Source organism: Perca flavescens, chromosome 18 (genome assembly GCF_004354835.1).
Source record: "Perca flavescens isolate YP-PL-M2 chromosome 18, PFLA_1.0, whole genome shotgun sequence".
NCBI classification, from domain to species: domain Eukaryota; kingdom Metazoa; phylum Chordata; class Actinopteri; order Perciformes; family Percidae; genus Perca; species Perca flavescens.
In genome coordinates this window covers 5,620,696-5,635,084 of record NC_041348.1, presented here as the reverse complement: position 1 = coordinate 5,635,084, position 14,389 = coordinate 5,620,696, and the positions used below count along the sequence as shown (strand labels likewise).

The 14,389-nt window shown below is 42.0% G+C and overlaps 2 protein-coding genes across 2 annotated transcripts; one reads left to right on the top strand and one right to left on the bottom strand.

Annotated features, from left to right (window-relative positions):
- The first annotated feature begins 599 nt into the window (after positions 1-599).
- Positions 600-3,116, top strand: LOC114573114 (NF-kappa-B inhibitor alpha). Its single transcript, XM_028605056.1, has 6 exons — positions 600-923; positions 1,509-1,614; positions 1,738-1,945; positions 2,074-2,162; positions 2,284-2,544; positions 2,668-3,116. Exons 1-6 carry the CDS (start codon positions 691-693, stop codon positions 2,695-2,697), a joined length of 927 nt encoding a protein of 308 aa, XP_028460857.1. The 5' UTR covers positions 600-690; the 3' UTR covers positions 2,698-3,116.
- A 1,910-nt stretch (positions 3,117-5,026) lies between these two features.
- Positions 5,027-13,132, bottom strand: LOC114573049 (proteasome subunit alpha type-6). Its single transcript, XM_028604941.1, has 7 exons — positions 12,930-13,132; positions 11,948-12,042; positions 11,185-11,266; positions 10,421-10,576; positions 9,287-9,465; positions 9,001-9,095; positions 5,027-5,218 (listed from the first exon to the last, which is right to left on the bottom strand). Exons 1-7 carry the CDS (start codon positions 13,003-13,005, stop codon positions 5,161-5,163), a joined length of 741 nt encoding a protein of 246 aa, XP_028460742.1. The 5' UTR covers positions 13,006-13,132; the 3' UTR covers positions 5,027-5,160.
- Positions 13,133-14,389: the final 1,257 nt, after the last annotated feature.

The following is a 14,389-nucleotide window of genomic DNA, read 5'->3' as shown; positions in this document are numbered from 1 at the left end:
TTACATGTGTACAGACTGTACCTAATGTCGAGATGAAGCAAAAAAATATGAATGCACTATGCAAGTAAAATGAGCTTTATCTTTTGTATGGTTATGCCAGCCACAGAACTCAGAGCAGCTACTGTATGTGATAACACAATGCGGTTTTAGTGTAGGTGTGTGCCATAGTTCATCTTCAGTGTAAATTGTGAAATGAACTTCATAATGGAAACGTGGGTGTCTCTTTTTATAATGATTGGAATTTGGCCAATTAGGCCAAAAGTAAGTAAATGCAATATATATATTTAATTTAATGCTACTTTGGTTAGCCACTTGATAGATAATTTCCCCAGTGCAGAAGGGAATTCTTCAAGAGCCTGTTAGGGGCTGTCTGCCTCTCATTCTGCCTCATTCATTGACATAGCCTAAATTAACCTACATCACAGGTGAAAATAGGTGTCTAATAGGAAACTACAAGTTTTCATTCTGACTATATTTGGGAGGGGGAAGGGAGGGGGGATTTTTCTCACAAAAGCACACGCTCCGTGTGATTTCCCTTTGCTTTTTCTGAGATAAGTGTATGGAAATCCCCACAGAGGCCCCGCCCAGCGAGCGCACAAAACCCTGTGCGCCTCCCTCGGCTGCTCCACTCTACCCTGAGCCTTTTGGATAGAGACGGAGCTTTATTCTTCTCACAGTCGCAAAGACAACATGGACGTCCACAGAGTGTCTAACCACAACCAAATGGATTATAACTTCGACAGCATGGAGCCAAAACACGGGAAAATGTTGCCTTGTCAAGACGACCGTTTTGACAGCGGCCTGGAGTCCCTGAAGGAGGACGAGCTGGTGAACGGGTTTGAGGATATGAATATGAACTTTAACGAGGAGCCCGCACAGGAATACGAGCCGTGGAGAGCTGCGGTGACTGAGGATGGTGACACGTAAGTTAGATTTGTTTTTGTTGTCGATTATTAATTATGCAGTTGCGCATTTGCAAAATGTCATTCTTCTGCGTAAATCAAATAGGAGTTGTGCACTCGCGCGCAGCATCTAAACGTTAAAGTCAATGCACAGGAAAGATTGGAAAAGCTGCAAAAGTACGCATGAAAATGTCGAAAGTTGCACGAAAACAAGAGGCCTTTAAAAGTGTGTGTGTGTGTGTGTGTGTGTGTGTGTGTGTGTGTGTGTGTGTGTGTGTGTGTGTGCGTGTGTGCCTGCGAGTGTGCGTGTAAACTTTGGCCGAGAGCGCAGTCTGGGCGGTGCTAAAGTCCGCTCTGCGCGTTCAGGAAAGTCCCTGGCCCGCTGCCAGGAACTGATAAAGCATCAGATGTGTCAAGCCACAACTGGTGGAAATAACCCAACAAAACTCCACTCTTGCGAAACGCTCCACTGCTCAGGCTTTGTTCTTTCATACTTGGCTGGAACCATTTCCTTAATGCGTAATTTTTTGTTCTGTTACTTTTTAAGAGCACTATTTTAACTAACCTCTCTCTCTCTTTTTCCCTCCCTCCCTTCTACCCCTACAGGCTTCTCCACTTGGCCATCATTCATGAAGCCAAAGAACATGCCTTTCAGATGATCAAACTTTCTCACAATCACCCCTTCCTCAATGCACAGAACCACCAGAGACAGGTACTAATCTAAACCCAAAGGACTGTTTATCAGCTGAATCCAAACCCAAACCTTCCTCATAATACACACACTGCCTTCAAAATCGAGATCATTAAATGTGTCTTATGAATGTGCCGTCCGCAGACTGCCCTCCACCTCGCAGTGATCACAGAGCAGCCCCAGTTAGTGGAGAGGCTCCTGAATGCCGGCAGTGACCCGTGTATGGCCGACGACAGCGGGAACACGGCTCTCCACATCGCCTGCAAGAAGGGCTCCCTCGCCTGCTTCGGCGTCATCACCCAGAACTGCAAACGCCACATCACGTCCATGGTGACCTTCCCCAACTACAGTGGTACGTACCGCGTTAAAAAAACAAACAAAAAAAACGTGCAAAGACGCACACAGACTTTCGCGTCTCACATAAACAGTTCTCGAATTTGGTTATTAACTGAGCTTTCCCCCCCGATTTTCTCTCCACAGGACATAACTGTCTCCACTTGGCGTCCATTAACGGCTACATCTCATTGGTCGAAAGCCTCGTTCGGCTGGGTGCAGACATCAACGCACAGGTAGGTGTCATTAACTCAAAAAAAGGCAGCAAGTTTTTTGCAAAACTGATGTCTAAAGGAAAGACCTCGGTTGTGACGCAGCAGGAACCTAACCGTGCTCCTTTTACGTTGTCGCTCATAGGAACAGTGCAGCGGACGGACGTCGCTCCACCTGGCCGTCGACCTCCAGAACCCCGCGCTGGTCCGCCGCCTGCTCGAACTCGGCGCGGACGTCAACTGCTTCAACTACGGCGGCTTCACGCCGTACCACCTCACGTACGGACGCCAGAACGAAGAGATCCGCCGGCAGCTGTACGAGAGGACGGCACAGGAGCTGAGGGAGCTGCCCGACAGCGAATCAGATGAGAGCGACATGGAGGATCTGGAATCATCGGAAGACGAGGTTAGTTTCCGAATCATTATTCCACGTAGGCAATTATACCATCTGAAGGTTTCATATAATCTTATCTTTAACGTATGAGTTCCTAACGGCTTTTTCTTCTTTTTTTTCTGTTCTTTCCTACAGTTGTACGATGACATAAAGTTTGGAAAGTAAACCATCTCTTACCGGTGGTGTGAACGGCAGTGAAGCTGCTACTGGGTTGCCCAGCCACGGCCCCCCTCCCCTCCCAATGAGGGGACACATCAGTCCACGTTCCCGGTCCAGGTCCAAAGGTGCTGGTCCTGGCATCGAAAGAACATGGATGAAGACGGCGTCCAGTCTGGTCATGCCCGCTCCAGATCACAGGAATGATCTGCACCAAACAAAAGCCGAAATACAGCAAGACCACGGCGCCCATATAGTCCTTCTCTAGACTGTATAAATATGTATTGATGTGTATATAGTAGACAAGACTGTGTAATATATTGTAAATACAGAGATATTATTTTTGTACCTGTACATGTGTTGTGTGAATTTAAACACTATTAACAAAATATGGTTTTACGAATAAAAAGAAAATTTATGAATATAAACAGCAATGACTGGCGCAAGTTTAATTTCATTTTATGGGTTTCACGGCCTTTCCACATTGTCAATCTGGGATTTCCTTGTTGGGGCGAGGTCACTGGGTCTCTGAGTCACCGCATTGAAAGTCCCTGGGCGGCATGAGAAGCACATAATGTACGTAAATATTCCGTCCTACCCTGCTGCTACCGCTAAATAGCATTCGCTAGAAATACCAAGGGAATTTTGAGGAGGAAATATCTTTTAGCAAGGTGGGAAATGTGCAGTGGTGGTAACTAAGTACATTTACCTATGTACAAATTTGGGATACTTTTCCTTTCGAGTCTTTTCTTTTCATGCCACTTTCTACTTTTACTCCACTACATTAATCTGAACGCTTTAGTTACTAGTTACTTTACAAATGAAGATTTGTGCACCCAAAACACATGTAGTTTATAAAAATCTATGTTTTATTATAAATTAAACTACCCAACAATATATAGACCTACAAGTCCAGCTGAAATGATTAGCCGATTAAACACTTGGTCGATTGACAGAAGTTTTCTGATCGTTTCCAGTTTCTAAAATGTGAGGATCTTTCGGCATTGAGTACTTTTAATACTTCCAAGTACATTTTCCTGATGGTACTTACATCATTTTAATTATAACATTTTCAACGCAGGACTTTTTTCTTGTAACAAGAGTATTTTTTACAGTGTGGTATTAGTACTTTTGCCTTTATTCAAGGATCTGAATTCTCCCTCCACCACTGGAAATGTGCCAGAGATGGTGATTAGTCTAACTGCTGTGTCACAACAAGCAGGAAACTTTGCAGTTGGAGTTTTGGAAGTACACGATTCCCCTGTCAGCTGGTAGATTTCTAGGTAACAGCCAGGACGTTTCCAGAAAGAAATGAGCCTGAAATAAATCAGCAACTTGCTCTAATTCCCAGTATGAAGTAATCCTGGAGCCAACACTTATTTGGTACTCTGAAAATGTCCCTGCGTGATTAGATTTAATAGCAGTGTATACTGCATTTAGCCTGTAATTGTCCTCATGGCTGTAAACATTAACCAGGTTGTATACCTGTACAGGACTGCAAGGGGATTTTTCCCAAGGAGAAAAATTGTTTTTATAAAAGGTCAGTGGAAATTATATAAGAGACAAAGGATTTAAACATGAATCTAAGCAGAAGTCCTAAGGACATTTACTGCGTTTAGGGTGAAAAAAGGCATGGCATTGTAGCTGGATTTGTGATGCACACAAGAGAAGTTAGAGGGAAAATACTGGGGGGGGGGGAACTGTGAATGGTAAGCGGATGATCATCATTTCTGATCATAAGTTGATGACACATCCTTCTCAATGCCGAGCTTTGACAGGGTCAATGACTAGAATTTTCAGCCACTGTCCCCCCGTTCCCATTCAAGGTGGAACACATTTGATTCCCTCTGCAAAAGAGAAACTACTTGCATGATATATCCGGTAAGTTAAAGCAATCTATTTCTGACATGCAACATGTGCGTAAAAAGAAAGAAAGAAGCTAAAGTGTTGAGAAAATGAGGTCAAATCAGGTCTACATCACTGCGTAGTAAAACAACCTCTCCACACACACACACCTCGGTATGATTATAGTGCATTCGGAGCCACAACAGGAAGCTCAGAGGTAGAGCGCTCTGCACACGATCATGTTCCCATAAACGCTTTCCTCTGCTGCTAAACTCAACTGAGACATGTGAACAGAGTCCTCTGTTTACATGTCAAAGAGTAAAAAAAAAAAAAAAAAAAAAAAAAAAAAAAAAGTAAAATAAAAAGCTTACATACATATTCTCTATTACTATACTCTAAAAACATCTCCATGTGCAAAAAAGAACTTATCTTCACAATAAATAGGAAAGAGGTAGAAAGACAATGTTATTTTACTCGAAAAAACATTTTTTTTTTTTTTTTTTTTTTTATTGTTGAATGAAACGGGGGTAAATGTACAGCAAACAAAGATAACACCAGCCTCCATCTGGGAACTGCATATCCCATCATGCTCTAACTTAATCAAACAGGTGACGCGTCTCTGCTCGCTCAGTCCCGCTCTGCCAGGGACACCAGGTGGACGTCCACTTCGGCCTCTGTCAGAATCCTGGAGAGGGAAGACAGGCGGAGCGTGACTCGGATATTCAACAGCCGCTTTAAGATCAAAGAGAGCTGCAAGCGTTCATCAATAAATGGGTTTCCTTGACTGAGAGAATAAGGGTATTTTATGCTTTTCTTTGCCATATGATAGTTACTGGATTGTTGAGACTGTCGATTGAAGAAAAGGAGCAATTTGAGTACACATGTGTTAGCCTGGATGCCAGCCGAACTTAGCCCCGCACACAACATTTGAGGTCGGGAAGTTCGGTCTGGACTTGATCCGTTGTGGAGCAACTAGGCTCAAACCAGAGCTGTTCGGACCAATCAAATTGTCAGGGCGGGCTTTATACGATGATGGACAGATGATCGACAGTAACGTAATCAACCCCGTCACCAAAGAGCGCTTGGGTTGAATTGTTGGCTGCCGCTGGAGAATTGAGGAGCGTAGATTCCGCCATTGCGTCTGTTAGAGACGACATCGACAGCGCGTTCATTTTAGAAGAGGAACAGAGAACCGCGATCAAGGCATTTGTCGATCGGAAAGATGGTTTTTTTGCCGTCCTTCCTACGGGATTCGGCAAAAGTTGAATTTATCAGCTGGCCCCGATGGTCGCTAAGAACATGGGGCGCAATACGTGACATACTCCGTTGCTGTGATTGGTTGTAGGTCTATCTGTTGCTTTGATTGGTTGTAGGTCTATCCAATTGAGTGCAGAGGCATTTTCTTTCCTGGTTCGGTTGAAACACGCCCCATAATCACAGCCCAATGGAGCAGTATCAGACTCACATTCTGACTAGAATCTGAGTATGACCACGTCAGGTTACACATCTGTACGTATTATAAATGCCATTCTTTTTACTGTTTCATGACATTTTATAGACAAAATTATTCATAGATTATACGGCAGATTAATCAATAATGAAATGAATTTTTATGGTTGCATCCCTAGCATCATAACAGAGTGAGAATGAGCTTCAGTGTTCATCAGGTGATGGTACCTCTTTAACCAGTGCCTATATATTAGCTAAAGCAGTCCCTATGACTGAAAACTAATGCTGTGGTCACACCAAACTTGCGTTACTCACGCTAGTTTGACTGTAGGATCATATTGGAATCATTTGTGTGTATTTGCGTTACTCGTGTGATAAATGCCGGTGTAGAGCTGTAGGTACCAATGTTTCTTTCCGCCATTAACCATGGCCAAAATAGCCAGTGTTGTTGCTTTGCACCTGTTGTGGAAGTCCCAGATACGTGGAAAAACTAAACGCCGTTGTGTCCGAGTTCAATACCATCATCCGGAGGCGCACACAGCTCGGTGAAATTCTCCGCCTTCTCCAGGAAGTGTGACTGGATGACTGCCCGCTTCTAGCGCAAATTGCAAAAAAACGATCAAGAGTACGCAATAATAATAACTACGTCGTGATGCCAATTTGTATAGTCTTACCGTAATTTGTGCATTGTCTGGGTCTAGGTCTGTTCGCAAGACGACAAGCAAACAACTTTTTAAATGCTTGTTTTCTGAATGGAGTTCGGATAGATCAGGGCGATGCTACGCAACACTGATAGCGATATTTTAAATATTTAATTTGCGTATTTGCGCAAATACATGAATCTGCGTCTTTGCATTGACTTTACGCTCACTTCATGTTTGGTGTGAACACACCATTAGACATGCATCACGCTCAATGTGAGCAGCAATGACCGACTGATTATTAAAGGTGCTCTAAGTGATGTGACACGTTTTTTAGGCTACAACAATTTTTGTCACATACAGCAAACATCTCCTCACTATCCGCTAGCTGCCTGTCCCCTGAACACGCTGTAAAAAAAAATGCGGTCTCTGTTGACAGCCCAGGCTCCACAAATGCCAACAAAAACAAACTGCGCCAACCTGCACCACGAAACATAAACAGTGTTCCAGCCAATAATCAGTCCTTCCAGAAAAACGCAGAGTTTTTTTGTGATTGTTGCGGGCAAACATCCTTGATTTGCGGGAACTTGCAAAAATTGCAAGAACTTGCAAAAACTGCGGTTTGATGAAAAAGAGAAGAAAAAGTGATTCCCCCAACACCCTGCTTTTCCAAAAATAGTTTACAGATATTCAGTCATTGCAATAAGTAAACAAATAAGATACAAAAATATATACAAATAATATAATATTAAAGTAAAAATAAAAGTAATAGTCTAAATAGAAGGAAATAAAAGATACAAAAGAGACAGACTTTCAAACATCGTTAATAATATAGACAGCAGGAGCACTTAAACAAAGAAATTTGAGTAGACATCAGATATTAAAATAGCTTTCTTATTGGATACCAACTTAAGAGACTGAAAGTACATGTCAAATTCAACCTCCAACACCTGCTTTTCGATAGCCTGGGTAAACCCTGACGAACTTCCGGCAAATTTGAGATTTGCTCTGCAAGTCAGTCTGGCGAAGAGCCCATTCAAACCCATTTCCAATGTCCTCAAAATTGAGGCACCAATCACAACCGCTGAGGCGGGCTTTACGCGACGAGGATAGCGCAGCGACGGCGAGCAGCTTTTTGTTTACATTCAACATGACGGCTACCGAAGCCGTGCTTCACGTGCTCGGCGACCCGCAGGTCAGTGTGACATATGCCGATTTCATGCAGGTCAACACTACAATTAACTGACAACATAAGTTATACGAGTTACAGTTCTCTTCTCAAGGACGCACGCACACACGGACTCTGTCTCTTTTTCCTTTCTCTCAACTTCTCCGCCGTGTGTGTGTGTGTGCGTACCCGCTTGCGGTGTGAAGCGTGTGTCGGCGCTATTCTTGCACAGGGAACATCGAGAATTAACCTGCAACATGTCAGCCGTTTGGAAATTCTTCAGCGTGTGTGCAGAAGATAACAAGTTTGCAATATGCAACACCTGCAAGGAAAAAGTAGGGCGTGGAGGGACGACACCAAAAACCAGAATCACATTTTTTTTTTTTGTTGGATATTGGATGTGAAAAGCTTCACCTGGACCCGTTGGTCTGATTGGTTGAAGGACTATCCAATTGCGTCCAGGGGCATTTGAGTGGCATCCGTTGGTGACGCCCCTTTGGAAATGAACTGTCAATGAAGCTTTCCCAGACCCACTCTCAGTTCCAACTGAGAAGGGTCTGGTGTCAGCCAGGCTAGCTTTTCGATGATGTTCACGTCGTGTAATTACGTCACTTCATAACGTTCCCATGGCAACAGGGGAAAATGGCTGCTCTTGTGTGAAGTACATACTGTCTATGGTGAAGTAAACGCAACATTTTTCAACTTTCTGCTAAGATATATGTGACTTTTTTTTTGCAACAAAAATGCGGGGATTATGAAATCCTGCAAGCACCGCATATTTTGCGCGGAAATTGGCAATTTATGCGGCGAAATTGCGGCATATTTGAAAAGAAATGCGCCCCCCGCATGAATATGCAGACTTTGGCTGATTATGCATTGAATTATGCGATCGCATAATCGCATTTTTCTGGAGGGACTGAATAATCGACGAGAAGGTTAGTGCGCGGAAGGGAGGGGGAGGGATGAGGAGGAGAGAGGGGCGAGCTAGCCTCCGTTTTGTTTGACAATACTTCGAACATCAACAAGAAGTGAAGTCCCCCAACATCGCTTATAGCACCTTTAAAATTTTTTTGGAAGTACCCCTTTAAAAGCCAAAAGGTAATGTAACAGAGATCATTTGAATGATGAAGTCACTTTTTTTTTTTTTTTCATCTTACAAGTGTAACAAAGTTCTATTTGCCAAATCGCCCCATTAGGCCGGTCTTTTACCTGAACTTGGGGTCCTGCGTTGTGACCACGCCCACCTCGAGCTCAGAGGGCTTGAAGTCAATAGAGAGAACAGTTGACAGACAAGAGATTGCCGTCTGAAGGGAGGAAAGATGAGAGATGAAATAAGATTGTGTTTATGACACGTCATATTTAATCATTTACTTAACATTAAAATCATTGGAAACACAGAAGCCACACAGCTGGAAACCACCTGTAACGTTACTTTCACATTCATAGTCCTCTCTTATCAACCTGTGTTACATGCGTGTAAGGCCATTTCTTGTACCTCAATAGTTTGGTCAAAGGTCCAGTCCAGTTTCTTTTTCACTTTCTTCTCCAGGAAGCTGGTTGCTTCCGTCTGCTTCACTCCAGCAGCGGTCGCCTTAAAGCCGCAGTAGTAACCCGCGGGGTCGCATTTGTACACCTGGGGGCCGTGCTCCTCGTCTACGCCGATCAAGATCATACCTGCAGGCAACAGCGGGGACATTTGGCTTCAGTGTTTTACGCCTATAGAATTCTAATGCCAAAGCAGAAATTTACTGTCATGAGAAAACCCCAAACCTAGGGCTGGGTATCGTTCCAAGATTTTCGATACCGGTTCCTGAACAATACGTTTTTTTCTTGATGAAGGTACGGAGGGACTGAAACGTACGTTTTTTTTTTGTAAATGAACGGTGATGCTATAGAAAGAGCAGAGTGCGGGATTTGTTCCTTTGTTTCCAAGTTGATACCAACTTCATAAAAAATGATTTTAACAAAAAGAAGCACAAATCCTTTATTTTTCAGCTCCTACTACGTGAGCCCCGTCTCTGTGCGTAACAAGACTATTTCCTGCGCGTCTCTATGACGTGTAACGTTAGACAGCCAATCACAAGCATTATTAGGCAGAAACACGCCACATGCTTATTTGCTCACTAGTCTCGCTTTGTCAGACCTTCCTCCATGGCGCTGTGGAGGAAGGTCTGGCGAGCCCACACAGCATTCCGCGAAGAGAGAAAAAACGTGCTGTGGTTTACTGGCATTTCTTTAAACCAATCACAATCATCTTGGGCGGCGCTAAGCGTCATACGGAGCCCCAACGCCACTGCAAAATAGCCTCGGGGAGGAACATGTGTCCGTTTAAAAGTTGTTTTGGTCGTGCAACAAAAAACTCAGATTGGACAGATAGTCTAGCTAGCCGTCTGGTGGAATTTCCAGTGGCAACGGACCAATCCCGGAAGTGGAATGTCGTGGACATATCGGCTCATTGACGCTGATGACATTTACTCCTAAAAAAAAAGGTATTGAAATGTGGTATTGAATGACGAGGCTTTTTTCGATACTCAATACTAAGGAGGCAATTCGGTCGGTGCCTAAAAAGGTATTGAATTCGTCACCCAGTCCTACCCAAACCAGACTGTAAATGAATAAAAATGCTTACAGCAGCCCAGTGGTCGCATCTCAGCGTTCTGCGTGTAGACTTGTGAGATGTCAGCAATTCTCTTACACAGCATGTCCACTGGAATCTCATAACCGTACTTGTATTGCCAGTTGGCTGCCTCGTAGCGAGCACGCTGGACTTGGGACTTGCTGTCAGCTGTGAGAAATCAGGGTGAAAAGGAGGGAAAAATGGGTGATTTGTTCAGAGCGCCCATTAAACTGTCCTCCAGTCATATTGGTGCTTCTAATCTCTAGTTGTTTGGAGAAGAGAAACCATCAGCTACAGTAAATGCTGTAAGTGAGAAGAACAGAGATGTCAAATGATCAGTAAGACTCATCACTTTCAATTTTAACTGAAAATACTTGGGATTTTTTGAAAGGAGGTATTTGTGTTTTTATTGGGGTTTTTTGTTCCCATGTGCCAAAAAACTGCTGGATTTCCTGCTGCAAGAAAATGCTGACAACCATAGTTCACAACTGTGGCAAGTTTACAGCGAGCAGCATTCAATAATAATAATTAGAGAAGATACAAACACACTGCTGAATATGCAAAAAAAAAACTATTATTTTCAAAATCCAATTTTCACCCAGGTTGTTGCATATAGTATTTTTTGAATTCAATCTTACAAAGATAAATTCCTGGACAACAAACCCTAATGATTAATAACAGATTGCTAAAAGTACACGCCAATGCAATTATTTACTTGGTTTGACCACTTCAAAAACATAACAGGTCTCCTGCCAAGTGAGAAGTCCTTTTCTTACCTGTCATGCCAGACATTACGCATCCAATATTATCTGTTATTCTGAAAAGGTGGGTCACTGTGGCAGCATCCAGAAGCTTGTCCTGTTTGAAGAAAGAAAGGGTTTAAAAGAAAATAAATGTGTGTGTGCGATAAGTGGCATAGCAGCCTTATAATACAAATATTAAAAGCTCTTTCTGCACTTTTCTAAAAGTGTGATTTACATCAGTCAATATTTCAACATTTTTCATACTAACTAAATAATTGTTCTCTTTAAAAGAGGCTGTGCTCGACACTTAAAACACTAACATTGCAGCAAACAGTTATTTTCTATGTAAAGATATAGTTGAGAAATGGCGTCCTGAGCAAAGAATGAAGTCACCCTGCCTTTGTGTGTGTTGTAATCCAAGCTTCTCTGTTCCTAGGATTGATAGCCGGTCCGGCCATGCGTGCATGTTAGTACATGTGGCCGTGAAAAAGTCACATATTGTCTGTGAGAGCCGTGTGGAGGCAATCTCTGTCTGCTTTTTTTTTTTTTTTTTTAGTATTACAAGTACAGCCCCTTTAAAACATGATAATACATACAAAAATATAAGGTATATTACCAGTAGGTTAAGATGTCCCAGTAGAGAGACACTGAGGTGCATTGTAAAGAACTTTGCTAAGATAGAAAATTGAGTGGAAAGGGACCATGCGTTATCAGTTATCATGCACCTTGTATCACAATGCTCACAGTGCTTCCACTGTCACAGCAGTGTGAAAACAAAGACCTGATATCAACTCACCGGTACTTTTTTCTGTGTTACAACAATTGCACAGTCCTTGCCTCTGACTGCTACCGACGTGAGTCCACCTTGGTTAATGGCCTTGAAAGCATATTCTGCAAATAAGCAAGACAGGAGCGTGTCTTTAAGTTTGCATGTTAATCCGACAACAGTGATACATGTAAAGGAACAGTAACAAAACCAAGTAGCACCTTTCATTCAATCATTTTCGAACAGTAGAGTCAACATGTACAAACACAGACAGCGGTTTCCGTCAGTGCGAAAACTGAAGCAATAAGCAAAGGACGGTGTCATCTGATTGGCCACTTTTTGGTTGATATTTTGCATCCAAATTAGTGGCCCTTGTAGGATTTGTGGCTGCACATCAAGGGATCTCCCCTATAAGAGTTTTTTTTTGTGATTTACTGTGGAGCAGCTTCAGGATTTGTCTCCTAAACGTTGTTGATTAGATGACATCAATAAAAGTCCTGTCCATGTCCAGTTCATCTTAAGAAAAGATAGGATCAATTTCACTAACTTAACAATAAACTGCAAGAAACAACGTATGTGCTGAATTTCTTGAGTGGATTTGAACTTTAAGCCCAACCAACGCTTGCTACCATTAATGACATGCATTAGTCTAAAGAAAAAATTTAACTCAATTAAACTTAACCCTAACATTTGACTCAATGGCAAGTTGACACTTGCAGCAATGAATCAGCTCGACTAACGTCAACTGCAATGCTAAACATGCTAACTAGCCTACTAGCCAGCTAGCCATTGTGAGTCGCACTTTTTGTTTAATTGAAGCATGAGCAAAGTAGACGTGAAATAACAACGGGCACACGACAAGTACGACTTTAACGGCTTTATATGATACTTCTTTCGCTTTGCGGGGTGTTATTTATCAGCTAGAAGTCAAGCTAAACGAACCATGACAGAGCATTTAGCTAGCTAGCAAACAAGCAAGCCGGCTTTTGTCTAAACAGATCCGCATACTGACCGACTTGATAGAGTCTTCCTTCGGGAGAGAAGATGGTGATGTGTCGATCAAACCCTGCACTTGAGCCTCGGGACATTTTACAAGTTTAAGTTGGCCAAGACGTCCAAATGAATTTGAAAGCAGATTTTACTTCATGCACAATATTTTCACCCGGAAGTTGAACTGATGGGATCCGAACTTCATCCGTGTCAGAGGCTTGCATCGTTTCCATGGTGATATACTCACACGCTGTATCTTCAGAAAACATCCTAATATGTTTTGTAGGCTACTTACCGTAAGTACAATGTTGAGGTAGTTGAACTTGCTTGAGTATTTCCATTTCATGCTGCTTTATAATATACATCCACTACATTTGAGAAGGAAATATACAGCGAGATTGCTTTTTACTCAACTCACAATTTATTTGACAGAGCATATTAGCTATACTTTGCAGATTCAACTTTTCCATTCAAAATGAATGATCGTCATACAAAAAGTGTAACTACCCCACAGTAAATTAAACAGTTAAAATTAGCTATACCTTGACCATCTTCAACATAAACATGCTATTAACACTGGAATGCATTAGTAACAATAATAGTATGTTTACACATAGGCCTACAGCAGTGGGGTCTGTTTGAACCAAAGTATTTGATCATTTCCTGTTTGTGTATGAAACAGTTGACATCTTGTAGTCTATACAAACAGCAAAAAAATATATATAAATACGGATACTGCATCTTAATATACACATTAATATGTAGTATGTTGTAGGAATTTAGCATAAGATATAGGCAGAAATTGGGACTTGTCATACTGTTATACATACTAAAGTCCCAGTAAGCCTTGACAGTGTTACAGTGGGACAATCATTCATTTTATTAGTCAAGCCTGTGCTTTCCCTACTGTGACATGTTAAAATGTCTAACATGAAAAAGGCCCTGTGCATGCTGGTCCATTGACTTTCTGAAACACTTGCATGGAAAGGTGCCATCTTTAATGTCATTAGTCACACCTGTGCTTTCCCTGCTGTGACAACTCAAACTATCTACTGTGCAAAGGCCTATGCTACCTGTGTTGATCTTATAATATTTAACTTAATTTAACTCCCTTTTTGTTATTTAAGATTTAAAGGTCCCATATCATGCTCATTTTCAGGTTTATATTTGTATTTTGGGTTTCTACTACAATATGTTTACATGCTTTTATGTGCTCTGTCTGAAATGCACAGTTTCTGAATAAGGGCTGTGTGAATGTATCTGTGGATTGAGCATTTTGATACTTTTACAGTATTTATATAGCACTCCAACCTTTATAATAAAAAAATACATGGAAATCTAATTCTTTACAATATGGGTCCTTTAACATTAATGATACAATAGCTATTATGTTACTAATCTTTCGTAAACCAAGCAGCTTTCTTTTGCCTGCAAAAGACGCCAAACATCATTTCTGCATAACCTGCAAAGAGAAGTTAAAAT

Bases quoted from the DNA above. Each gene is read 5' to 3' on its own strand.
- LOC114573049 (XM_028604941.1), bottom strand. From the start codon at position 13,005: ATGTCCCGAGGCTCAAGTGCAGGGTTTGATCGACACATCACCATCTTC. The intron at 10,577-11,184 runs GTAAGAAAAGGA...GATTTCTCACAG, and splicing joins CGTAATGTCTGGCATGACAG to CTGACAGCAAGTCCCAAGTC. The intron at 9,466-10,420 runs GTAAGCATTTTT...TGTTGCCTGCAG, and splicing joins GATGCGACCACTGGGCTGCT to GTATGATCTTGATCGGCGTA.
- LOC114573114 (XM_028605056.1), top strand. From the start codon at position 691: ATGGACGTCCACAGAGTGTCTAACCACAACCAAATGGATTATAACTTC. The intron at 924-1,508 runs GTAAGTTAGATT...CTACCCCTACAG, and splicing joins GTGACTGAGGATGGTGACAC to GCTTCTCCACTTGGCCATCA. The intron at 2,545-2,667 runs GTTAGTTTCCGA...TCTTTCCTACAG, and splicing joins TGGAATCATCGGAAGACGAG to TTGTACGATGACATAAAGTT.